This window comes from Stegostoma tigrinum, chromosome 15 (assembly GCF_030684315.1).
Source record: "Stegostoma tigrinum isolate sSteTig4 chromosome 15, sSteTig4.hap1, whole genome shotgun sequence".
In the NCBI taxonomy this organism is placed as follows: Eukaryota; Metazoa; Chordata; class Chondrichthyes; order Orectolobiformes; family Stegostomatidae; genus Stegostoma; species Stegostoma tigrinum.
Genome location: NC_081368.1, coordinates 50,434,371 through 50,461,233, shown reverse-complemented (window position 1 = coordinate 50,461,233; position 26,863 = coordinate 50,434,371). Strand labels below are relative to the sequence as shown.

The 26,863-nt window shown below is 39.4% G+C and overlaps 1 protein-coding gene across 4 annotated transcripts in view; it reads right to left on the bottom strand.

Annotated features, from left to right (window-relative positions):
* Positions 1-26,863, bottom strand: part of phka1a (phosphorylase kinase, alpha 1a (muscle)) — a 110,732-nt gene that overhangs the window by 62,990 nt on the left and 20,879 nt on the right. For all 4 annotated transcript variants that reach the window (XM_048544440.2, XM_048544441.2, XM_048544442.2 and 1 more), the window contains exons 10-16: positions 25,480-25,602; positions 23,673-23,768; positions 16,753-16,860; positions 11,201-11,279; positions 8,071-8,205; positions 6,286-6,395; positions 4,315-4,459 (exon numbers count right to left, since the gene is read on the bottom strand). In XM_048544440.2, the coding sequence (XP_048400397.1) occupies positions 4,315-4,459; positions 6,286-6,395; positions 8,071-8,205; positions 11,201-11,279; positions 16,753-16,860; positions 23,673-23,768; positions 25,480-25,602 (796 nt within the window). The remainder of the gene's footprint in view (positions 1-4,314; positions 4,460-6,285; positions 6,396-8,070; positions 8,206-11,200; positions 11,280-16,752; positions 16,861-23,672; positions 23,769-25,479; positions 25,603-26,863) is intronic.

Genomic DNA, 26,863 nt, shown 5'->3' with positions numbered 1-26,863 from the left:
CTCACAAACTGGACACAGTTTATTAGAAAGATGAATCATTTTGTGTATGAAGCACAGTCAAACCTTGATAAAACTTAAAAAGTAGTTTATTCTACAGAAGAGTGAAGAGTTTAAAGGAGATCAGGTCAATAATCTGAAAATGACAGACAATCCACCTTCTCAATGGTATCCTTTATTAGAATTCCCAACACGTGGAAAGGAGAGGAGTACACTAAACTTAGAGAGGAGCTCAGCAATGAATATGTTAAAACCAAAAGGACACCACTGTACCCATAGTGAGTTTACCTTCAGCGAAAGAAAAAAATAATTTTGCATGTTTGCAATCAGATATATTCAGCCTATAATAAGTATGTAGTAGATAAAAGAGCAATAATGAACAATGGAATGGAGAAATGAATGGGAATGGATGTTTAGCATTGACTAAACTTCTAACTGGTGTTGGGGAATTTAACAATGATAAATTTACCTAAATGTAAATTCCATTATAGTGCTAGGTCTTCCTTAGGGTGTGAACACTCCAATGTTAAAAGAATACCCTACAAAAAATACCACACCTGAACTGCATTATTTAACCCAGAATGTGGTAGTTTCCTGACCTTTGAGCCAGAAAGCCTGGGTCCCACTAGCTCTGGGAGGGTGTCATAACAAATGTGAACAGGTTGATTTTAAATATTTTCATTTTTTCAATTTCCAGAGCTTCCCTTCTATTCTTGCCACTCTTTTTTTTCATCTGGGGTTCAAAAATAAAAAAAAGCTTACCTGACCAACAGGTTACCCTGAAGGAAAATTGTTTTGATATCTATATAGGTACACTTGTAAGAAAAGATTGTAGAATAGCTAAACAGATCTTCCAAATTGCCTTCCCAATTGTAGGAGAGGCTACTCTAATTTCCCTTTCTCCAACCAGCCCTCAAATCTGCCAACTACAAACATAGCCTTGGCCTTATAGATCACCTCCAGTTGGAAAATTTCTGTTCAGATCTGAGACAAGGTACAATTTCCATTCTATTTTTAAGCTATAAACGCCTCTCAAAACAGGGGGACTTCTTAGATTATCTTTTGTCAGAGAATGAACTCTTTTACCAGTGCTAGAGTATCACATTGTCCAGCAGCAGCCTCTTTTCTCCAAAGTTCTCTGGCCTATTCCAGTCTACTAGAACTATCTACCACAAGTACTTTTGATTTACTTCCTAAATTTATCTTCTGAATCAGTGCTCTAACTTGGGTTACATTTCTCATATTCCTACTGTCTGCTGCCAGTCTTCACTTCTGTCCATCATCTTGATATAAAAACTGATTAACTATTTGCCTGTTGACCGCTCTGTACATCCCACTATTGTGGTCTCCCTCCAGTCATCTGACTCTTGAGTCGTCCATTATCTGGGGGCCTACCTTGGATGAGTAATCCTTGCATTAAATTAAGTCTTTCCACATTCTTCACTTGCGGTGCATGTATCAGTTACGTTTCCCAGGCTCTGAACTCCAGCCCTTCGGACTCCATGTTATAAAACTCATGGGTACATACAGCATCGCCATCATCTCCCACATTCTCAGAGTTTGAAATTTCATAGTCATCCCTGCTACTCATGAAGAATGTGCTTTTATATTCTGATTCCCATGTTGTATTGTTGCCAGTCATGTCCAAAAAGCTTTCCTAGCTATTTTCATTCCAAATCCTTCACTTATCGTAAACTACATGGCCAGAAATGAAGTTGCTCAATGACACTTTGACACAATCTCTCAGCATTTTAAACCTTCTGATAACACAAATTCTGATGAGTGCTTTTCTGCCATCATATAATACATTTTGATGCGTAGAAAAAATAGATCAAATCATTGTTCTCTCCAATGCTAGAGGATTGTCATGCAGCACTGAAAGCAACTTTGGATTCTTGCCATATACTAATTGGTGTAGAGTAACCTCCCAATTATCTATTAGGAATTTGTTTATACTTAGTGCGTCATGCTAGAACTATTTGTAACTTAGAGTTCAGCTGTTCTGCCAGTATTTTGTGCTACATCTCATTAAATTATTGCATAGCTTATTTTTCATAAGCTATTGCTGAACGGAATTTCCACAGCCATACACAATATTGTAATATTAAAGTTCTCAAACATGTCCCAAAATTTATAATTCATAAATTTATGGCTGTTATTTGTTAAGAATTTCGTTTGAAATGAGGACTTTGCCAGCTCACTTTTCCAAGACTTTACCCACAATAGCCCATCTGTCTTTGCTGTTCATCAGTGTAGATATGCTGAACCTGGTCACTATATCCACAATGTGGAACAGAGAATATAGAACAGTACAACACAGAACAGGCCCTTCGGCCCACGATGTTATGTCAACCTATAATCCTCTTCTAAAATCAAACTACCCTGCATATTCTACATTTTACTACTGTCCATGTTCGTATTCAAGAGCCACTTAAATGTCCGTAATGTATCTGACTCCACTGCCACCGCCGGCAGCACATTTCATGCACTCACCACTCTATGTAAAGAACCTACCTCTGACTTGTACCCTATACCTTCCTCCAATTGCCTTCAAATTATGCCTCCTCATAATAGCCATTTCTGCCCTGGGAAAAAGTCTCTGGGTATCTGCTCTATCTATGCCTCTCATCATCTTGTACACCTCTATCAAGTCACCTCTCGTCCTCCTTCGCTCCAATGAGAAAAGCCCTAGCTCCCTCAACCTTTCTTCATAAGACCTGCCCTCCAGTCCAGGCAGCATCCTGGCGAACTTCCTCTGCACCCTATCTAAAGATTCCACATTCTTCCTATAATGATCCAACCAGAACTGAATACAATATTCCAAGTGTCGTCTAACAAGGGTTTTATAGAGCTGCAGCATAACCTTGTGGCTCTTAAAACTCAATTCCCTTGACAATAAAAGCCAATACACCATACGCCTTTTTAAAAACCTTATCAACTTGGGTGACAACTTTGAGGGATCTATGGACGTGGACCCCAAGATCCCTCTGTTCCGCCACACTGCCAAGAGTCCCGCCATTAACCCTGTATTCTGCATTCTAATTCGACCTTCCAAAATGAGTCATTTCACACTTTTCCAGATTGAATTCCATCAGCCACTTCTTTGCCCAGTTCTGCAAGCGGTCAACATCCCACTGCAACCTACAACTGCCCTTCACACTATTGACAACTCCACCAACCTTCGTGTCATTAGCAAACTTACTAACCTACCCTTCCACTTCCTCATCCAAGTCTGGCATCTGATAAGGGACAAGCTTATGTCTAAGCAACTTCCAACTAATCTTCTTTTTGTCAGTCAGACTCGTGCAGAGCTCAAACATCGAGTTTCCTCAACAGAATACAACGTCCATATCCAATTAATTGCAAGTTTACAGATTTACCAAGTACAACTGCTTTATCGTTATCCATGTTTAAATGCAGTCTCATTTTTTTGCTCAAGATTTATTCAGCTATAATGTTGGTTTGAATACTAGCATTGATGAAATGACAGTCCTGTAATTTCGCACAGGAGAACTCCTCTGTTTAAAAGATGGCAATAAATTAGCATTCTTGAATGTAAAGCAGGTAGTGCTTTCATATTATTTGACTCTATTTTTATTAGTTTTGTACATGATTTCCAACTACCAGCTCAGCTAATCGAATCCATGCATTGTTGAGGTACGGCCACTAGAATGGCACAATATACTGAGTCAGCAATTGAGATACTCACAGGCCAACTTACACTTTTGACCACCAACATATTTTCTTGCAGTTCATCCTCATCAGGTTCGCCCTCAAAACCATGTGTTTCATGAATTGCCTCAAATGCTTGACTCTTTAGACTGGTTAAAGGAGGTTAAATTGGCTCTTTTTAAAACAACTTCAATTGGCCTGTGAGTAAGGCATTCACAATGGTAGGGATCCTTTTTAAACAAGTGCTACTGCAACTAACCAAGGGTCAGTAAAGAAACTTATCATTCCTCACCAGAGCACTTAATGATTTGGAATTGCCCATCTGAAATGCAACAAACTGGGGAAGCTTGCCTGAGGAATGATAATAACACTGATCACAATCTAGCACATTTTTGTTAGCACATAGATTTAAATAGTAGGTTTTGATAAAATCAGGATCAGCTAGGATCACAATTCATAGTTACTCGATATCCATTAGTTGATTGAACAAACTACTGGAACTGCATGGATATCAGAGTGCTGTCAATATCTTTGGAACTAAATGCCAGTTTCATGATAATAAGATTAAATATGTGGTGAGTATTTTTTAAAGAATATGTTACAGATATTTTCAACCTATTATAGAAATTGAAGTTCTCAACTTACTGAGCATGCTCTGTGAAATTAGAAATGTCACAGTGGGTCGTCCAGTATTTTTCCAGCAGCGACACAAGTATGACAATTCTGTTCGAAGCATCTCAACAACCATTCGATTATCAAGTGCCAGGTAGAACTGCTGCTTATCAATAAACTGTAAATAGATGATTTTTAAAAGTGATCGGATGTACAGAAGAAAAAGTATTTTTTCCAGTAACGACAATATTAGCATGATGTAGCTTGTATGTGTTGCTGCATGAACCTGCATCACAGAATCATCAGAGATAGGGTGGTGCGTATGATTCCTACCTAATTTAAAACACTGTGATCAACATTCTGAGCAGACTATATGAAATTGGGAATGTTTAAGTTGGCCACCTAGCGCCTCTCCAGTAAAAGCACAAGGACAAAAGCTCTGTTCAAAGAATCACCTACCAACTAGAAAATTGAAGTGTCACTTAGTTATTTCAGAAAGGTAAAAGAGAAAAAACATGGATATTATAGACCTATTAATGGAAGATTTGTTTCTAATTGTACGAGCACCTACAATTAAGGACAGAGTGACTGAACATCTTGAAACACCTTTCCTTACCTGAGTATTCGCATAGAAGTAATCATGTCTAAAGAAGGTGGCAGAGTATTTATTTTTGTAAGGTAATCAGGGTAGTGGAAAAGTAAAATCTATGCATGTTACATATATGATCACCAGGATACATTTAATGAAGACCCTCACAAGAGTTTGTTAGCTAAACTTTAAATTCAAAAACCAGGAACACTGACAACCCTATAGGGAAGAGAACACAGGGATAGAAGGCATGTATTTTAGTTGGCAGGCTGTGACCAGAATGTGGGATAATAGTGTGGAGCTGGAAGAACACAGCAGACCAGGCAGCATCAGAGGAGCAGGAAGGGTGACATTTAGGGGTAAAGACAGGGTGTATAGCAAGAAGCTTTTTCCCAGACTCAGGGACTCAATTACTAGGGGTCATGAGTCAAAGTGAGAGGAGGAAAGTTTAAGGGAGATATGCGTGGGAAGTTCTTTACACAGAGGGTGGTGGGTGCCTGGAACGCATTGCCAGCGGAGGTGGTAGACGCAGACACGTTAGCATCTTTTAAGATATATCTGGACAGGTACATGAATGGGCAGGGAGCAAAGGGACACAGGCCCTTAGAAAATAGATGACATGTTTAGACAGAGGATCTCGATCGGCGCAGGCTTGGAGGGCCGAAGGGCCTGCTCCTGTGCTGTAATTTTCTTTGTTCTTTGTTCTCTTTGTTTATTGCGGGTCAGGGCCCTTCTTCAGAAATGGGGAGGGGGAAGGGAGCTCAGAACTAAATAGAGAGAGGAGGGGTGGAGTTGGAGAAGATAGGTGGAATGGCGATAGATGAGTGCAGGTAAGGAGTGGTGGGAATTGGTCAGTAGGATGGGAGGGGCAGATAGGTGGGAGAGAAAATGGACAAGTTGTGTCAGCCCAAGGAGGCAGGGATAAGATGGAGGGTTGGACATCGAATAATGCCGAGGTTGGAGAGATTTTAAATTTGGTGTTAAAGTGCAGAAAAAAAGTAGGAGAGACAGAGTATTGATTCACCAAGCATTGGAAATAGAATAGTCGAGGAGACGTAAAACCTAAAAATTAGAGCCATGCCTTTCAGGAACCAAATCAGGAGCGAAGTTAGGAAACGCCTACAGGGCGGTAGAATTTTGGAAATTTCTCATACAAACAACAGTTGAATATTGGACCAATTGTTATTTTAAATCTGAGATGTCTAACTTTTTTTAACCTAAGATATCAAGGGATACATGAAGAGGAATTCCTGTCCCTATATTTCAATCACATTTGTAGTCTCAGGCTATCAGGGAAGAGCCAGGGAACTTTGGACTTAGCATTTTACACCTAAAGGAGGAATTTCATTCAATAAAAGAAACTTAAAACACACATCTGAAATGAAATTTTAAAACTGAGGTGAATCTGTGCTTACCTGAGGAGTGAAAGCAAAGATTTCATCCCTGATAAAATACAATTTTGATGTGCCAAGAACACCCATATGGCGGTAAGGCCGACCACTCAGCATCATTCTCTTATTGTAACCTGTCAATAAGGTTAGACCTGCGTGTCAGTCATGTCTTAAAGACCAAGTCATGCATCCTTAAACCTAGAATGTTGCACCCAGTTTTGATCTCCAATTAAAGAGTATGTGTGTTGTGAAGTTGGGTACAGTACTTGCAGATTTGGGAGGCAGGAAGTCAGAACTTGATGTTTGTAAAATGCTAGGGCGAGGTGGAGGCATTGTGTGGCCCCTCTAAAAGATGATGTGCTTTTTCTATGCTTAAAAGGTTGTATGAGCAGCAGCATGAAAGTTTGCAACTACACAGTGAATGCCTGAATTGATATATTTGTATCAAATGGCCGTACAGTTAGCAGGCCAAGCAGCAGTTTTTACCAAGATAACAAGTTCTGAATTTAGCCAATCAATTTGAACCAGCCACTTAGATACAAAACAATCAATCAAATTTAAATCTGATGGTTTTGACAACATAGGACAATATTTTGACAACATATAAGAAACTGATATGTCGTCAAGGGTATAAAAGAAGAGACAGCTGGGCAAAAACAGCAGAGAGCTAATTCCCATCTGCCAGAGTTAACATCCCTCGGCTTGCAAGAGAGAATCACTGGGTCTCAAAGTCTCCTCTAAGTCTTACAGAAAGTGCTATCTAAATACCAAAAGGTACCCATGAGATAATTAGTTAACATTCCTGACAGGAGAATTGACAGAGAAGGCACACAACATTCTGGAAGATCTATAAACTGGCTATATTTTCAAGAGACTAAATTCTTTTTAAGTGGGACTTGTTATTATTGGAACACCATACCATTAGACTCTTGTTATGTTTGGGAATTGGTTAGTAGTTAGAAGGGGTTTGTTTGGTTTATTTGTTAATAGTTTAATTAATTTGTTCATTATTAGAGTTAGATAAATAAATTGTTACTTGTTGATTATAAAATGAGTGTCAGGGATTTATTTCATTTAACCACAAGAAGTTGCTGAAAAGCAAGTATACCCCTTTTTACATTCCTTAAACAGATTATACGGCGAGACACTCCTCTTTGGGTGTTTCAGTTTTAGTTCTCAGCGGGGGCCACTTTAGACGACAACCCAGCAAAATCCCCAGAATTACCTGTTGTCCTGGCTCCAGGGTCAATATACATTTCTACAAGACTCATTGAAGTAGCCACTGCCTCTGCTTGGCCAGCATATTTCCGAGGCATTTGTTGAGCAGCAGAAATTAATTACTGGCTGTGAAGAGCAGGGACAGTCTTCCTACCATTGCCCTCACTTGTTAGCTGGGCGGTGGGAGCTGCACAAACATTGCAGACTATTAAATCGGCCACGACATAGCCAGGGCTCAAATGTCTGGCTGGATGGGTCTGATGCTCTTTGCTTGCTGCTATTTTTGCCCTAACTTGGAGAATAAAAGACATGTACTATATATGTGTTTACAGGCAGCCTTATGTTTTTTAGCTATATCTTATTTTATAATTTAATATTGAGGCCATGCACTCAAAATGGGCAAGTGTTCTTTTCAGTGTTTACATTCATGAAAAACATTTGGTTGTCCATTCATATTTTCCCTAAGTTATCTTCATTCCTGCTACATACCATAGCATTGATACCCAGTAAATGACTGAAGTTTAATGGATTGAGGTGTAACAATCCCAGTGCTCCCATATGCAATATAACTAAATAGCAAGATTTTCTTACCAAGTCTTGTATAGATGCGAGAAAGAATACGAGCTGGCTGCACTCTGATTGGAAAAATTTCTGCTACAGTTTGTACATTAATTCCATGCTTCTCTAGGGTTTCCTTTATTGCCACAGTTTCTGCAACTATTGCCACTGAAATTAAATGGAAAGGCATTTTAAAGGGAACAAAATAAAAATGCTTTTCAAATGTTAGCCAGGTTAACGTCCAGATACTTAAGTAACAGTGGTGCCATTGAAGGTCAAGGGATGATGATTTGACTTATTCTTCTTCATAGTGGCCATCAATTGGAATGTCATGTCAATTTAAATGCTACTTGTCAGTCCAACTATGTACCTTAATCAGATCCTGCTAGTATCAGTTGTTCAATTATCAGAGGAGTTATGAATGAAATCGAATCATGAAGAAATTAAACCCATTGCTGAACTCACAATAATCGTCTGCACAGGTCAAGTGCCACTATGAACGACCTTCAAATTCACAACCATCTGCGGACTCCAGCAATTACAGTTTTGCTTGACTACAGCTTATACTTCCATTTCATCACAGCAGTTTTTGCATTCGCATATGGATCAAAGCTCCTGTGATGAAATCAACAGCCAAAAAATCTCTGACAGAACCCAAAATAATCATCGGTGAACTGGCTATTTATGGATCGGTATTTGACTAGACAAATCATAGCATTTTACCAATGATTGGGTGAATGAATTTTGTACAGTAAACAGCAGGACTATAGGTTTGCTAAATGTGAATAGCACACATTGGAGTATTCATCCACATTGGTAGATGTCAGTAGGAGCTGCACTGAAAAAGTTTTGCTGGAGCAGCACTATTTCTAAAATTCATTCAGAAAATGTGGGTGTCAGTGGCTGGGCCTGCAGTTATTGTCCGTCCTTATTTGGCCTCAAGATGGTGGTCGTGAGCTGCATTCCTGAACCTCTGTGGTCCATTTTGTGTAGGTACATCCACAATGCCATTGCTGATAGAGTTCCAGGATTTTAACCCAGTGAAACTGAAGGAAAGGTGATAGATTTCCAAGTCCAAATGGTGACTGGCTTGGATGGGAACTTACTCGTGATTTTTCCATGTATTTGCTAGCCTTTACATTCTCGATGGTAGTAGACATAGGTTTGGAAGGTGCCATCTAAGGACCTCGGCAAATCTGTATACTGCATCTTGTAGATAGTATGGGTATCAGTGGTGGAGTGAGTGGATGCCTGTCAAGCAGGCTGCTGTGTCCTGGACAGTGGCAATCCTGAGTGCTGTTGGAGCTGCACTCATTCAGGCAAATTCCATCACACACACTTGATTCATGACTGGTAGATAATGGACAGGCTTTGGCAAGTCAAAAGGTGAGTTACTCACTGCAGGATTCCTAACCTTTGACATTCTTTGTTAGCCACAATATTTATACAGCTAGTCTAGTCAAATTTCAATAACAACCTCCAGAATGTCGACTGAAGGGGATTTGATGATGATAAGGGGCAATGGCTAGATTCGCTCTCGATGCAGACAGCAATTTCCTGGCATTTGTGTGACACGAAAGTTACTTGCCACTTGTCAACTCAAACCTGGATATTATCCAGGTTTTGCTGCATTTGGACATAGACTGCTTCAATATCTGAGGAACTATGAATGAAGAATAACAGTATACAGTGAACATTACCCACTTCTGGCCTTATGATGAAGAAAAGGTGAGGCATTTAGGAGGCGAGGTGGCTGAAGGTAGTTGGGCCTAGGATACTGCTTTAAGGAGGTCCAGCAGAGATATCCAGGAACTGAGATAACTGACCTTTTATAACCATAACCATCTTCCTGTGCATTGAGCATGACTCCAACTAGTGGAGACTTTTCCTCTCGATTTTCATTGTAATATTAGGAGGGCTACTTGATGCTTGCTCAAGCGCAACTTCGATGTCAAGGGCAGTCATTCTCACCTCACCTCTGAAATTCAGATGTTCTGTCCATATTTGAACTAAGGCTGTAACAAGATCAGCGGCTGAGTGGCCTCAACATAAGTCAAACTGTCAACAAGTGAGCAGTTTATTACTGAGCAAGTGTTGCTTGATATCACTTTTGCAGACACCTTCCATTACTTTACTAATGATCAAGAGCACACTGATGTGCAAGTAATTGGCTTGGCTGGATCAATTTTCCTTTCTGTGTGTAGGCCATATCTGGACAACTTTCCATATTGTCAGGTAGGTGCCAACGTTGGAGCTCTCCTGGAATAGCTCGGCTGTGGGTGCAGCAAGTTCTGGAGCACACGTCTTCAGGACGCCTGCTGAACTGTTATTAAGGCCAAACTAGCTCTAATAATCAAAATATTGAGCTCATTCCCAGGATTTTGTCAAGATTCATTTCAGAATGTCACCTGGAATTAATTTAATTAGTATCTATCTTTCATTTTTACCTCTCTTGATCTAAGAAAAGCAAAGGAACAGGCCAATTTTGTGACATGGCAACACCTAAACCAGCTATTACACTTATTTACTATTACTTTAATTGCAACCTATCAAATATCAAAGACAAAGGGCTTCAATGCTTTAATTTACCTATACAAAGTTCTCTTCTCAATTCTAACTTTAATATAACATGGCCAAGCCAAGACACTACGTTCAGAATAATACTGGGAAGATAAACTTTGGAATTAACCAATCTATAAAAATCTCAAAAAAAAAACAGAAGAACTGTGGATGCTGGAAATCAGAGATAAAAACATAAATGACTGGGAAAACTCAGCAGATCCGGCAGCATCTGCGGACAGAAAGCAGAGTTAATATTTCACGTCCAGTGACTCTTCTTCAGAATGCCTGAAGGTTCTGAAGAAGGGTCACTGGACATGAAATCTTAACTCTGTTTTCTCTCCACAGATGCTGCTAGACCTGAATTTTGAATTGCTGAATTTTGCCAGCTATTTCTACAAATATCTCGTGCATATTTAATATAAAATCATGGCCTATATTGCAATTACTTCTTCATTACTGTTAAATAATACATAATTCAATCACTCCATATTGCATTAAGCTGATTTACTGGTAATTTTAAAACTACAAGTTATACAGGTCAGTCCAAATTAGAATACTATTATAAAAGGTTATTTAAATAGAAATTAGTTCAAAAACATACCTTGGACTACAACATCTGGTCTAGGTATAGTTGAAAACCTTCTGTTCAAAGGATCAATTTCACCAGCAGCAAGAAATCCCTGGAAGTAACATATGTAGTGAAGCACAGGTTTCTGATTGATAGCATTCAAAGGCAACAAGGATCACATGTATTGGTTGAAGCAGCAGTTGGGCGCACTAAGTAGCATGCAGGAGGCAGAAAGCATCATGGACAGGAGGTTTAGAGACATGGTCACATCAGAAGTTCGGACAGATAGATGAGTGACCACTAGATTAGGCAGGCAGACAGTCAACGCAGGAGGCCCTTGCGGCTAACCCCTCAATACCACTTTGAACATTGTTGGAGTGATGGTAAATAAGGGTATGGCAACAGCAGCAGCAAGAGCAGTGCCACCATAGCTAGTCCTATTGTAAAACAGTGAGAGTCAAAGGGCAGAAGAGCAGTAGTAATAGATAACTCCATAGTCAGAGTCACAGATATGTGTTGCCTTTGCCACAAAAGGGACTTTAGGATGGTGTGCTGCAAGGGTGACAAGGTCCTGCAAAGGGAGTTAGGTGGTAAGTTGAAAAGCAAAGCCTCTATAAGGGTAATCTTAGAAGTATGCCCTGTGCCACATGCCAGTGAGGCTGGTAATAGGAAGATAGTACAATTAAATTTGTGGCTAAAGTGCTGGTGTACAAGGGAGGGCTTCAGATATGATGATCATTGGGATGTCTTCCAGGATGGGTAAGACCTGCACAAGAAGGAGGGGTTTCACCTAAACTGGAGGAGAATCATTATGCTGGCAGGGAGGAACACTAGTGGCACTTGGGAAGTTTTAACTAGTGTGGCAGAGAATGAGAACCAGAGCAGGTGGTCAGCAAGTAAAACCACTGAGGAACAGCTGGATACAAAGGGCAGCCAGACTTAGAGGAAGAATAGACAACAAGATTTCACTGAACATGGTAGAATTGGCAGTCTGAGAGTATTGGTTTTAACACAAGGAGTAGAACAGGTAAATCAGACGAACTTACAGCTTGGATTAGTGCACAGAATGACGATGTTGTAGCTATTATTAAGACTTGGTTGCGAGAGGGTCAAGACTGGCAGCTTAACATTCCAGGATTTAGATGTTTTCATCTTTCTTTGGATGAGAAAGAGAGGGATGTAAAAGAGGTGGGAGAGTTGCATTACTGATTAGGGAGAATATCACAGCTGTAATGAGGGAAGAGGGCTCATCGAGCGAGGCCATACAGATAGGGATCAGGAAAATGAAGGGTCCAAAGACTTGGACAAGGCTGTACTACAAGCCTCCCAACAGTGAGCTGGAGAAAGAGGAACAGATATGTTGACAGATTATAGAAAAATGTGAAAATAAAAAGCTTATCATGGTAGGTGATTTTAATGCCTCACACAGAGAGTGAGACGCCCTTAGTACCAGACACTTGGATTGCAGTGGGATGGGATTTCTTACATACATCCAGGAGGGTTTCTTGAAGCAATGTGTGAATAGTCAACTTGCAAAAGCAGCATAGTAGGCCTGGTATTGGGGAATGAGCCAGGCCAGGGTACAGTCAGAATCATTCAGCACAGAATCAAACCAATCAGTCCAACTCATCCACACTGACCAGATATTGCAATCTGACCTAGTCCCATTTGCCAGCATTTGGCCCACATCCCTCTAAATCCCTCCTATTCATATACTGATCCAGATGTCTTTTAAATGTTGCAATTGTATCCTGCTCCACCACTTCCTCTGGCAGCTCAGTCCAAACACACACCACCCTCGGCATGAAAAATTTACCCCTCAGGTCCTTTTTAAAATCTTTCCCCTCTCATCTTAAATCTATGCCCTCTACTTTTAGACTCCCCTACTTGAAGAAAAAGGCCTTGACTACTCATCCTATGCATGCCCCTTATGATTTTATAAATTCTGGAAGATCACCCCTCAGCCTCCAATGCTCCCGAGAAAAAAGCCCAAGCCTATTCAGCCTATTCTCCCTCTAACTCACATCCTCCAGACTCGGCAATATTCTTGGAAATCTTTTCTGCATACTGTCATGTTTAATGAAATCCTTCTATCAGAAGATCAACTAGAATTATACACCAAAAGTGGCCTCACCAATGTCTTGTACAACTGCAACATGACGTCCCCACTCCTCTACACAATGTTCTGGCCAATGAAGTCAAATGTGCCAAATGCCCCTTCACTACCCTGTCTACCTATGATTACGTTTTCAAAGAATTATGCACCTACATTCCTAGGTCTCTTTGTTCAGCAACACTTCCCAGGGACCTACCATTAACAGGATAAGTCCTGGCCCGCTTTGCCTTAATAAAACGCAGCACCCAGTGATCAAAAATTCAGCAGGGGAGCGTTTTGGGAACACTGAGCACAATTCCATAAGTTTCAAGTTACTTATAGACAAGGAGGAGGGTAGTCCTCAGATGGAAGTACTAAATTAGGAGAAGGCGAACTTTGACAGCATTAATCAGGAACTGAAGAATGCATATAGAGGGTGGCTGTTTGCAATCTACATCTGTCAGGTGGGAATATTTTAAACGCTAGTTGATCAGAATTCAGGACTACCACCATGTTCCTGTGAAAGTGAAGGACAAGGATGGCAAGATTTGGGAACTTTGGATGGCAAGTGAAATTAAGGGCTTAGTCGAAAGAAAAAAGAAGGCATATGTAAGGCTTAGAAACTGAAAGCAAAGTCCTCAAGGAATGTGAAGAACTGGAGTTAGAAGGGATAAAAGAAGCCATGCAATAACCTTGGCAAACAGGATTAAGGAAAAACTGAATTTTTTTTTATATAAAGGCGCAAGAGGGTGGCTAAAGAAAGGGTAAGTCCATTCAAGGAAAAAGAATGAAATATATGCATTGAGCCTGAGGATGTGGGTGATGTCTATAATGAATACTTTGCATCGATATACACAACGAAGGAGGACATGGCTAATGGTCAGTCTAGAAAGCGGTATGTTGATGCAAAAAGAAAGGTGGTGGTGTTGGGTGCTTTGAAAAGCAGATAGACAAGTCCTCAGGGCATGTTTGGATCTATCCCAGAATACGGAGGCAGACAAGGGAAGGAATTGCTGGGGCCTTGTATGAAATCTTTGTATCCTCTTCAGTCACGGGCAAGGTCCCAAAGGAGTGGAGAATAGCCCATGTTGGGAAATTATGGGAAATACCCCATAATCTGGGAAATTACAGGCTGGTGAGCCTTATATCAGTGGTAGGGAAATTACTGAAGAAGATTCTTAGAGACAGGATTTATTCACAGTTGGAAAATTATGGGCCTATTAGCAATAGGCAGCAAGGCTCAAAATAGTCTCTCCAACTTGACTAAGTTTTTTAGAGGAAGTGACAAAGATGATTGATGAGGGCAGGGTGGTAGATATTATCTGTATAGAGTTAGCAAGGGCTTTGACAAGATCTCTCATGGCAGGCTGATACAGAAGGTGAAGTCACATGGGATCTGTGGTGAGCTGGTAACATGGATACAGAATTGGCTTTGTCATAAAAGACAAAGAATAGAGGCAGAACCCTCCAGAAAACTCTGACCAGTAGTGTTGCACAGTGATCAGTCCTGGAACCCTTGCAATTTTTAATAAATATATATAATGATTTGAAGGAAACTGCAGATGGCCTGATCAGTAAGTTTGCAGATGACACAAAGATTAGGAGAGCTGCAATAGTGAGAAGGATTATAGAGGATACAGCAGGATATGGATAGGCTGGAAACTTGGATGGAGAAATGGCAAATGGAATTTAATCCAGACAAAATGTAAGGTGATGCATTTTAGAAGGTCTAATGCAGGAGGGAAGTATACAGTAAATGGCAGAACCTTTAGAAGCATTAAGATAGAGAAGGAGTTTGGCGTATAAATCCACGATTCCATGAATGTGGCAACCCAAGTGGGCAAGGTGGTCAAGAATGCATATAGCATGCTTGTCTTCACTGGTCGAGGCACAGAGTATAAAAATTGGCAAGTCATCCTGTAGCTGTATAGAGCTTCAATTAGGCCACATTTAGAATATTGCACACAGTTCTGGTTGCCATGTGGATGTGGAAGCTTTGGATAAAGTACATAAAGGATTTACCAGAGCATTGCCTGGTTTGGAGGATATTAGGTATCACAAGAGATTGGACAAACTTGATTTGCTTTCGTTTAAATATTGAAAGCTTAGGTGGTGGGGGGTGGGGGGGCGACCGGATAGAGGTTTACAAAATTGAGGGGCACGGACACAATGGATAGTCAGAGTATTTTTCCCAGGGTAGAAATGTCAATTACTGGGTGAAGTGGAGATGTGAGAAGCAAGTTTTTTTTAAAAAACGCAGAAGGCGTTAAGTATGTGCAATGCGCTGCCAAGTGAGGTGGAAGCAGCAGATACATTAGTGATGTTTAAGAAGCTCTTAACAGTTACATTAATAGGCAGGGAATAGAGGGGCATGGACTGCATGGAGGCAAAACGTTTTTACTTTAGACAAGCTTCATGTGTCAGTGCAGGCTTCATGTCCTTCCTAAGCTGTTATTCTTCGTTCTTAATATTCTTCTCCTTTCCTTTTACATACAGACAATGTGCAGCTACTCCAGTTGAGAAACACTTGAAAAGTAATTTTTTGTTTGTGTCAGCCTGTTGAACTCTTGTGGGACAGCAACTGATTTCACTGTTAGCCTCATAGTTTGGAAAGGATACACTGATCAGAGTCAGCACTCCACTTTGCTGTTCTCAACACTATTGTTGGAACGAGCATGGTCGTAAGCATTGGTGAGACAAGCAATGCATTCACATGCAGCATAATATCTCATCCCAGCCTATCTTTCCACATTAACAACAATCACTTTTAAAAGGTTCAGCTGAGAGCTGTTCAAATTATGCCCTTCATTGCATTACATTGTATAAATTGAGTTCTTTGAATCAAAACTGGGCTGACAAAGATACACTAACTAGAGGCTCAAGTCTTTGCAAATATTTGCTGAGGGTCAGAAACCACACTTGGTTCAACAGCAGACTTTTGAAAATGCTGAGACATTCAGACACTATCAACATAACTATCCTTCAAGGAAGCTACAGAGGTTGGGTGCTTCTCTGATGTTACATCTTGGCCAATTCTCCAATATTTTGAGCTGAACGGAGAGCAATATTGAGCAGTGCTATAGATGATGGTGAAAATGAGAAAGAAAAAGACTCTTGTCTGAAGTCGAGTGACTGAGGAAAGCAAAGCAAAATCTGAAAAGAAATTAATCTTATGATTCCACAATGTCAAACCAAAGAAGTTCAGCATACAAAACTAAAGTTGCGACTTCAGCACACGTTTCTATGAAATCAACTGTCTGGACCCGTTTGATCTATGCTAACGAAAGAATATCACAGACCCCTAATGTAGGGGTTCACCTGACCTGTAGTTTTAACAGGTTAGCAAAAAACATTTCTTACCACAAAGCTGAACAGATTGTCAGATACATATGCTGTGAATACACAGTCTTGCACCACATGGTCCAAAGTTATTATTTGGTGTAAACAGCATTATTATTATTACTACAGCATTGTTTTAGAATTGTGTTACCTCTGATACAAGACATCCTAAGATGTACAAGGATTGTCCCCACATATGTGGCAATTTTCCCATTGGGATTCTGTTAACAGTATGTGGATTTTTGCACTCTTCACTTGCCTGAAAAACAAAATATGAGTATTATCAATTTTGCAGCTTTCTTTAATTTCAATGAAACTGCAGAGGTGGTAGAGCTTTGCTTAAAAAAAAAGTAAATACTGAAAAGAATCACTCAAACATTAGACCAAAATAGAGAAAGGCCAATGTTACATGGGCAATTTTCAATGCAGATCACCTTGTTCGAGGCTGCATCTGCTATTGCTCACCATAGGGTAGACGTGCTGCCTCCATTCAGAGTAAGGGCTGTCTGGCCTGATGTAGTGGACGAAAATCATTTGTTAATCTAAGAGGAAACTTATGTCTTAAACAAGATGTCATTCATTGAGTGCTAGCAATCATGTACATGCTTAATCGATAGGACAGACATTGTTACGCAGGACCTAATGATAGTTGTTACTCCACTGAAATCCTAAGCTGCTTCTTCCTCCAAGTCTGTGATACCCTCAATGATTGCACTTAAGGCATTCAATATGAACCCTTTCAGACGCTTACACGGTTGTACAAGATCTCCCAAACATTTTTCTATTGTTGATACTACACATGTACAGTATCATGATTAACTTCTCCAAAGTTGACTTCCAAACTTCAGATGGTCCAGAGGTATCACTATTTTTCCAGAATATGTTCTCTTTGAAATTAGAAGATCAATAGATCCTTGGATTGAAGACTAGTAACTCCTCCTTTCTCTGATATTTTAAAGGGAATTTCAGACCTTAGGCGGAGAAGACCTTTAATTACTTGGATCTCCTTCACAGTGGAGGTCTTTCCTCATAAAACAGGAAACTGTTTCAGTGCAACATCAGAAGAACACTACCATCATGTATTTTCCTCACAAAGGACAGTTATCCTGTTAACAATAGAATTTCTCTCTTGCAGTATTTTCAATTATGGAATTGCACAATTTTTTTTCAGTGCATTCTGGATCTCAAGCAGGCAACTTCCTGACCATATCATGGATCTCTGGGCATTGAATGTCTTTTCTTGGTGTTTTTTCCCCACAATTTCAAACAGTATCAGGTTTTCAATTCTCAATCTTCTGATGAATCAGCGTTCAAAATTTGATTAGCTTAGAGCCTCTCATTCTGTCTTTCATTCAGCAGGTTCCACCAGGTTCACTTCCTCAGTTGTACTATTTGCTTCTTACTTAGTATGATCTGTCTTCCCAAGATAAGGAAAGGAAATTCTCTGTTGGATCTTGCGTCTTCTCAATCATCTCAGCATAAGATCATAAGAACTAGGAGCAGAAGTAGGTAATTCAGACCCACAAGCCTGCTCCAGCAAATCAAACAATCATGGCTGATCTCACATCTGCTTCAATTCCACTTTGCTGTTCATTCTCCACAGCCCTTTAACTAATTATTAATTAAAAATCTGTCTGTCTCTCTCCTCATCTTTATTCAGTGTTGGCATCCAACACACTGGGGTAGTGAATTCCATAGATTCATAGCCCTTTGAGGGAGATGCTATTCCTTCTCATGTTTTTAAATATGCCAGCCATTAACTTGAAATTGTGACTTCTTGGTCTAGATTGCCCACGGGAAAATTCCATTCTACACGTACTTCATCAGTCCCCTTTGACATCTTCTATGCCATGATAAAATCTGCTCTCATCCTTCTAAACTTTAGTGACTATTCCTAAACTGCTCAATCTCTCATCATAAAACAAGCCTTTCAACTCTGCAATTAACTAAACTGTTTCTAATATAATTATTTCCTTCCTCAAGTAAGCATCTGACATTAGACTTAAAATCTGTCATAATTAATTGGTTTATCAAGTTGTGTTACATTCTGGAGGTATTTCAGTTGAAGATTCAATGAGCTCCAGTAGGATATACAACTCATTGGCTCTCTCATCACTGGGAGACGTTCTTCCACAGCTCAGCTTTAAAAAGCATCCCTTTAATCTGTACCTATGCCCCCCAGTTTGGAGATCCCTCCATTTTTTGAAATGCCTTCTCAACATCTACCCTGTAAAGACCGTCAGAGTATTATGTGTTTCAATGAAATAACCATTCATTCTACTAAATTCTAATGTGTATAAAGGCCAAACCTGTTTAACCTTTCTAGTTAAGGCAATGCCTTATCCGAGGAATTAGGCTAGTGAATCTCTTTGAATTGCCTCCAATGCCAGTTTTTATTTTAGAAAAAGCACATAGGGACCAAACCGCTACACAGCACTCCGGGTGTGGCCTCACATACACAGTCATAGAGCCATAGAGTATTACAGCATGGAAACAGGCCCTTCGGCCTAGACTGTTCCATGCTGACCACCGTGCCAACTCAGGTCGTTTGAATTGTCCGCTTTTAGTCCATATCCCCTCTAAACCTTTCCCATCCATGTACCTATTGAAATGTTATTTTAAATATTGCTATTATACCTGCCTCAACCACTTTCTCTGGCAGCCCATTCCATACAGGCACTACTCTGTGTGAAAAAACTGCATCTTGGGATCTTCTTAGATCTTTCCCTCCTCACCTTAAAACTATGCCCTCTAATTTTCAACTCCACATCCCTGGGAAAAAGACTATATGCATTCATCTTATTAATGTCCCTCATGATTTTATACATATCAATAAGGACGCGCCTCATTCTCCTATGTTCCAAGGAATTAAGTCCTATCCTGTCCGACCTCCTCCTATAACACTGGTCTACTAGCCCTGCCAACATCCTCAAATTTTCTTTGCCACCTTTCCAGTTTAACTATGTCTTTCCTATAAAAACTGTAACAGATACTCCAAGTGCAGTCTCACTAATGACTTACACAACTGTAACAATGTCCCAACTCCTGTACTTAATGCCTCGACCAATGAAGGCTAGCAATGCTAAATGCTTCATTACCACCCTGTGATACCACCTTCAACGAACTATATACTTGTACTCCTGGGTTTCACAGCACAACTCAGAACCTTACCATTTCCTGTACAAGTCCTACCTTGGTTTGACTTTCCAAAGTGCAATACCTTGCATTTGCCAATCCTTAGCCTGCTTCCCCATTTGATGAAGATCCTTTTAATTTTTGATAACCTTCCTCACTATCCATGATATCTCCTTATTTTTTATCATCCGCAAACTTACTAATCATGCCTTGTACATTCACATCCAGATCATTTCTGTAAATAACAAAGGTCCCAGCATTGAGCCCTATGGCTCTCCCTGGATCCCACACAACCTAACTTTCATGACTAGCTTGTCATGCAGGACCTTGTCAAAGGCTTTACTAAAGTCTACATAGACAACATCCACTGTCCTATCCTCATCTATCCTCTTGGTTACCTCTTCAAAAAAACTCAAAAATTTGTCAGACATGACTTCCTGCACACAAATCTATGCTAACTATCTAAATGTTGGTTGATCCTGTCCTTCAGTATGCTCTCCCACAGCTTCCCTATTACTGATGTCAGGCTCACTAGCCTGTAGTTCCCTGGCTTGTCTTGGCTATCTTTCTTAAATAATGGAACAACATTAACCACCCTCCAGTCTTCTGGAACTTCACACATTGTACAGTTGCGACAAGGCTTCCCTATTTAAATGAAGGCCAAAATTCTATTTGCTTCTTTTAAATTACTTGCTGTACTTGTATGCTAACTTCTTGCATTTCATGCATAAGGACATCCAAATGGCTTAGAAAGGGTGGACGCTGGGAAGTTGTTTCCATTAGGCGGGGAGACTAGGACCCGTGGGCACAGCCTTACAATTAGAGGGTGTCAATTTAGAACTGAAATGAGGAGACATATCTTCAGCCAGAGACTGGTGGGCCTGTGGAATTCATTGCTATGGAGCACAGTGGAGGCCAGGACATTAAATGCCTTCAAGGCAGAGATTGATAAATTCTTGATCTGGCAAGGAATTAAGGGCTACAGGGAGAGTGTGGGTAAGTGGAGTTGAAATGCCCATCAGCCATGATTAAATGGCAGATTGACTCGATGGGCCAAATGGCCTTACTTCCACTCCTATATGTCTTATGGTCTTATCCCTCTGTGTATGCACTTTTTGGAGTCTCTCTCCATTTAGATATAGTCTGTCTCTTTTAATCATCAAAGTGTGTTACCTCTACTTTCTACATTAAAGTCCACCTCCCAAGTTTTTTCCCACTCACTCAACCAATCTATATCCTCTTGCAGACTCCTTATATCCTAGTCACAACATGCCCGCCCACATGCTTTTCTATCAACAGCAAATTTGGATACATTACACCCCACTGTCTCCTCAAAGACTCAACTTTTTAAGTTGCACCTTCATCGAACGCCTTCTGGAAATCTAAACAAACTACATCAACGAGTTCACCTTTATTAACTATGTTTGTTTCTCCTCACAGAACTCTGGTGACTTTATCAAGCATAACTTCCCTTTCATTCTTGATCCTTCTCCTGCTGCTGTTATATTTGGCTCAGCCAATTATAACTTGTTGGCCATTATCTCGTTCATGGTTTAAAACAAGTTTTGCATGCCGACATAGCTAATCTCACTGAATTCTTCGTGTCTTCTGAAATGAATTTAGGGAACCTCATGAAATCTTCTACTGGACATCCTTCAACCAATCATTCCACTATCAGCTGTGGCTATTTATTACTTGATCTGTTGCTGACTGACTGGCTGTTTGTTGACTTAACCGAGTTTAATTCCCTCCACCATTTCAGGATTGAGGTCAAAACATGTCTTCATACTGAAGAGTGAGGATCTTTGACTGTGAAACACACTCACATTGTCTACTATCTGATACAAGTTCCACTTGCTTGTCTAATAACAGTCTCTTGTCTTCAACAAATGTAGGTTATTGCATGTCAGCAACTAAGTACAAGTTACATTGATATTACAGAAACAATGCAAAGTACCTCAATAGTAAGATTTCAAAGGAGTAAGACCTAAGCTGCTTTACCCACAAGTCTGTATGATATTATATTAGGTGGTGCTTTAAGGCATTCCTCAGGCTTAACCCTTTCAGGCTCTTAAAGCCATTAATCAACACCAAACCTCTCGAGACCTCAAAGTTATTGTCACATTGTTAGGAAAATCATTAGAATTAGTTCAATAATCAACATGCTTTCAAGTTCAAGGAATGATAGATACTTCATTTTCTTTAAAATAAATACTTATTGAATCACTTTATTGTTATTAATCTCCTACTTTGTTTAATGCCCAACTGGTCCACCCATGTTCATGACTGCCCATGTTCTCAATTATCTGCATGTGCTGTAGCATTTGCATCTGCATGGAGGCACTAAGAAAATGGCATTTGTCCGTAGAAAGAACAAAATACACAGTAAAACATAGCAAATGTAATTCCTCAATGTAAGAATTCTAAAATTAAAGAGTATTACAAAGCATAGACAGCTTCTGATCAAAGTAATTACAATGGTGGATGAGGTGCAGTATTAAAAGTCAGAGTAAGATAGAAATGAAGAAATGTAGTTTCCTTTAGAAAATTGTATTCACCATACATCACACAGAGTGGTGGGCATGTAGAATGCACTGCTGGTAGTGGTAGTGAAGCCAGATACTTTAGAGACTTATAAATGACTCTTGGATTGGCACATGTGGATAGTAAAATGTAGGGTATGGACGGTAAATTGACCTTAGTAGGATAATAGGTCGGCACAACATCATGGGCCGAAGAGCCTGTACTGTGCTGTACTTTTGTATACAATATGTAGTATAACTCTGGATTTTGCTGGTCTCAATAACATCTGCCCACAGGAATCTTGCAAACATGAGAAATGGATTTTCCTGGTCCTGGTGTAAATTTGAATATATCAAGTAGTAGAAGGAATTTCCAGGCACCCGGAAATAGTGATGACAGTAAGCGGACGATCCATACTGAAGTATTCTCATGAACAGCAATCCAAAATGAATCATCCTTTATCACTGTTTTACAGACAACTAAATGGAGTTTGAAATATGCACATTAAAATCTGATACGAAGATATTAAAAATTAGCTTTACTCAAAGAAATCAAGTCCCAGCTTTGTACTTCAGACTTCAAGCCCCAAAACCTGTAGAAGCTTTTGGAATAGGGTGCATTTAAACTCATGTGGTTACAAGTAGTGTGCACATGAACAAAACTAATATTTTTTTGTAAATTGTTCAAACAAAATAAATCTTTTTCTTGAAAAGCATTCTTAGTGTTTTCTAACATGACATTGGAGAAATAGATAATGTACTGGATGTTATAACTATTGATGTTAACTGAGAGGCTCAGGATTTGTAATTAGAATATTAAGAGCATGCTAAAAGGATGGCAATCACTGATTGTGTTTGGAGTCCTGGCCAGTGTTCTATTCAGTCAGACAGCCAAACTAAATCTGTCTTTCAGATGTTTATCAGCTATTGCTAGAAAAATAGCTTGGACTTTTCCTGCAACATGAATTCAATAGTTTGGAGATACAAAACTGAGGTGGTACAAAGCTACCATTAATAGCAGGATATAAGAACAATATGAGACCTACAGAACATAGTTATATACTATAAACAGATAAGTTGATAGGAAGCATATCATAATTATAATACTCAAAACAAATACTTAACATACTGCACTATACATTAGATAGGCATTGCTGTACAACATTTCCCATTCTAAGTGACTGTGTTTTCAGTTCCAATATGAGGCAAGGACTCGGATCCATTCACAAAGATGCAGATGAACACTACTCTAGCAACAGTGTGTCAACAGGCAGATAATTAGTAATAAAGATACTTTTAACTTGGCAAGCAAGATGTTCTCTGTCACGATGATTGATAGGGTTTAATCAGAAAACATTCGTCTGACCAGGGGGATATTAAAATATTGGATAGCCTCGAAGTATTTCAAAGTTACCTTATCAGGTGGAACACTGTAAAGCTCAGGTACTAAACGTATTCCACCCTCTGCCTTAACAAGAATCCCATCCAGGACCTCTCTGTATTCTTCAACCTTTCATGAGAGAAAGAAAACAAAAAAAAATGTAATTCTCAAGTCATAAATGTTCATGATAGCAGATTGAGATAAATGCTGACTTTATCTATTAAAATATGTTCCTTATCCAACTGATATTTCTTCCTTTATTATGGCCCCTTGTTTTTGATCATCAGTGACTGCATAGTTTGTTCTAAACTACCACTTTTTATAATGTTAAGATTTCACAATCACTTTGAAATTTGATCTGCTCATCAGATCATAGATTCGTTTAGCAGAAAACATGGCGAAAAATTAATTTTGCAAGCCAGTTTTCATATTTTTTGTATGTTCTCACACAAGGGCACTATAATGGCAAATTCATGTTGTACCCTCAGTGAAGTCCAATACCCTTCTAATAGTGTGGTTCCCAGTGCTATACACAGTACTCTAACTGAGGTCTTTGTATACTCTTATGATGGGTTCATCATTTGCTTTCGGCTTTTATGTCCTACTGTTCTCATCAAACCTAGAATTTAATTGATTTTACTTTTCAATATCAAGTGGAGGTGCTACTTTTGATGTCTGCAAACCTATATTTTCAAATCCTCTGATCTTCCAAAGCAATAGACATAACTTCATTCATGAATCATTGTTACATTCTTTAAGTTTCCTTCTCAATGTTTGCTGCACCTGCAATTTTCCTTTACTCAACCTGTCTAATTGCTCTTACACCTCCATCCAGAACTATGTCCACCCCAATGTATTTCACAGTTTAACCTAAGACTAATACTACACTAATCACTTCATGAAAAAAAAGCAGAGCACAACTATGGTATATCATTTACTGGCTTTAATACAAACAAAGTTAATGGTAGCCCAACATGTTTACAAATTAAACAGACAATATTCCAAAGTTACAGATATGCCGAATATGCAATGCAATAACAAGCAGCTATTTTTGGTCAGCATTTATTGAAAATTAAGAGTGATCATTTCAACTGAAACTTTATGATAATACTTTATCAATATGGCTTTAGGTTTTCTAAAATACTGAACACAAATCAAATATCAACTGTTATGGGCAAGATGTCGACATTAACAGTAATGGCATTATTGCTGAACTGAACCACTTCATAAAGTATTTGTAAAGTGCATTAAGCGAACAAAAAAATTGCATTTATATAGCACCATTCATTACCTCAGGATATTCCAAAACATTTCAATCAAATACTTCTGAAATATGATCACTGGTGCAATGTCATGAAATACAGAAGTCAGTTTCAAACAGCAAACTTCAGTGAGAAAATGTCTGAGATGTTGAAAGGGGATATTTGAGGGACAGGTTACGGCTAGGATGCCAGGGTACTATTCCAAAACAATACTTTATATCCACCTGAGAGGGTATTGGGACCTTAGTTTTACATGTAAACACTTTCAATAGTACAACAAAGCCTCAATTCAGCACTGAATGCCAATATAGATTCTGTTCTCAAATTTCTGTAGTTGAATTTAAACCCACAGTCTTTTGACTCAGAAATGAAAGTGTTACCACTATATTAAAAGGGAGGCACCTGCAAAGATAACAATTGCCCAAAATATAAAATACATTTGCTGCATCACAACCTGACAATCATCAGATTTCAGTGGATATAAACATACGCACGGTTTATTAGCTGCCCGAACAATTTATCGAAAAGTAAATCAAAATTTGGATATTCACATTAATTTACATCACATTTTCCTTCACCTGCTCAGAGTTATTATTGAACAAGCCATCAAGGATCATATATGTCCAAAACAAAGGCCATTCACATTCCAGGTTCTCAAAAAACTTCAGTTCTTCAGGCTCATAATAAAGCCTTGTAGGATCCTAAACAAATCAACATGAATGTAAACTAAGGTTATAGAAACAAACAACTTCTGGATTAAGAAAGACGTGACTCAATAACAAGTGACTAAGTGCAATGTTGCAAAGCGGAAGCCAGTGATTTTATTTTCCTCAGTATCCACACAACAACCCCTGTAATGATTCAGATTGGTAAGTGGAAATTCAGTGACTCCAATAAGAACCTCCTTTCAGCTGAATTATCGATGGAGTCTGCAAATTGGGATTTACTCTTTCCCTCTTCTTACAGGGGGACAATTTAATCTTGGCATATTTCCTAAATGACGTCAATGGGCTTGGATTTGTTAACTCACCTGGAAAAGATTCCATGGTAAGGAGAAAATTCATTTTTTCTTGCTGAATGTATCAATTAATACCAAAATTATTCTGTTTGCACAGATCAATTTCAGATTCATAACAGAAACTACCCATGTAAACTTGTCATGTCATAATACATAACACCATTGCAGTGGTGCTGTCAAGCCTCGGTTTTGCAAGTGTCACCTTCTCAGCTAATACAACAGAGAAAGACGTGCTCCAAACAACTCTAATCACGATCTATTTTATAACTTAACCATAAGTTTTCTTTTAATTATTTGTGGGAAGTGGGCATTGCTGGCTGAACTAGCACTTATTGCCCATTCCTCATCGTCCTTGAGAAGGTAGCTTTGAGCTGCCTTAGTGAACCTCTGTAGTTTATGTGCTGTAGGTGCAATACAATACCATTGCTCAGGGGGCTCCAGGAATTTAACCCAGTGAAACTGAAAAAAATGGTGAGATCTTTCCAAGTCTGGACTGTGAGTGGCTTGAAGGAGAACTTGTATATGGTGGTTTTTCCATGTATCTACTACCATCTGAAATGAAAAGGGCAGCGATCATAGGTTTGGAAGGCACTCCAAGGAACCTTGGTAAATTTCTGCAGTGCATCTTGCAGATAATACACACTGTCGATACAGATTGTCAGTGGTGGAAGGATTCCATGTTTGTGGATGCGGTGCCAATCAAGCCCACTACAGTGTGCTGGATGATGTTGAGTGTTGGTGAAGCTATATTGATCTGGGCAGACAGGAGCATTCCATCATACTCCTAACTTGTGTCATGTAGATGGTAGACAAACTCAGTTTCTGGTAATCCCCAGAATGTTGACAGTGAGGAATTCAGCACTGGCAACACTACAGAACATTGAGGAGTGATGGTTCAAGGTCATTGCATGACACTTTGGTGACACAAAGGTCACTTGCCACTT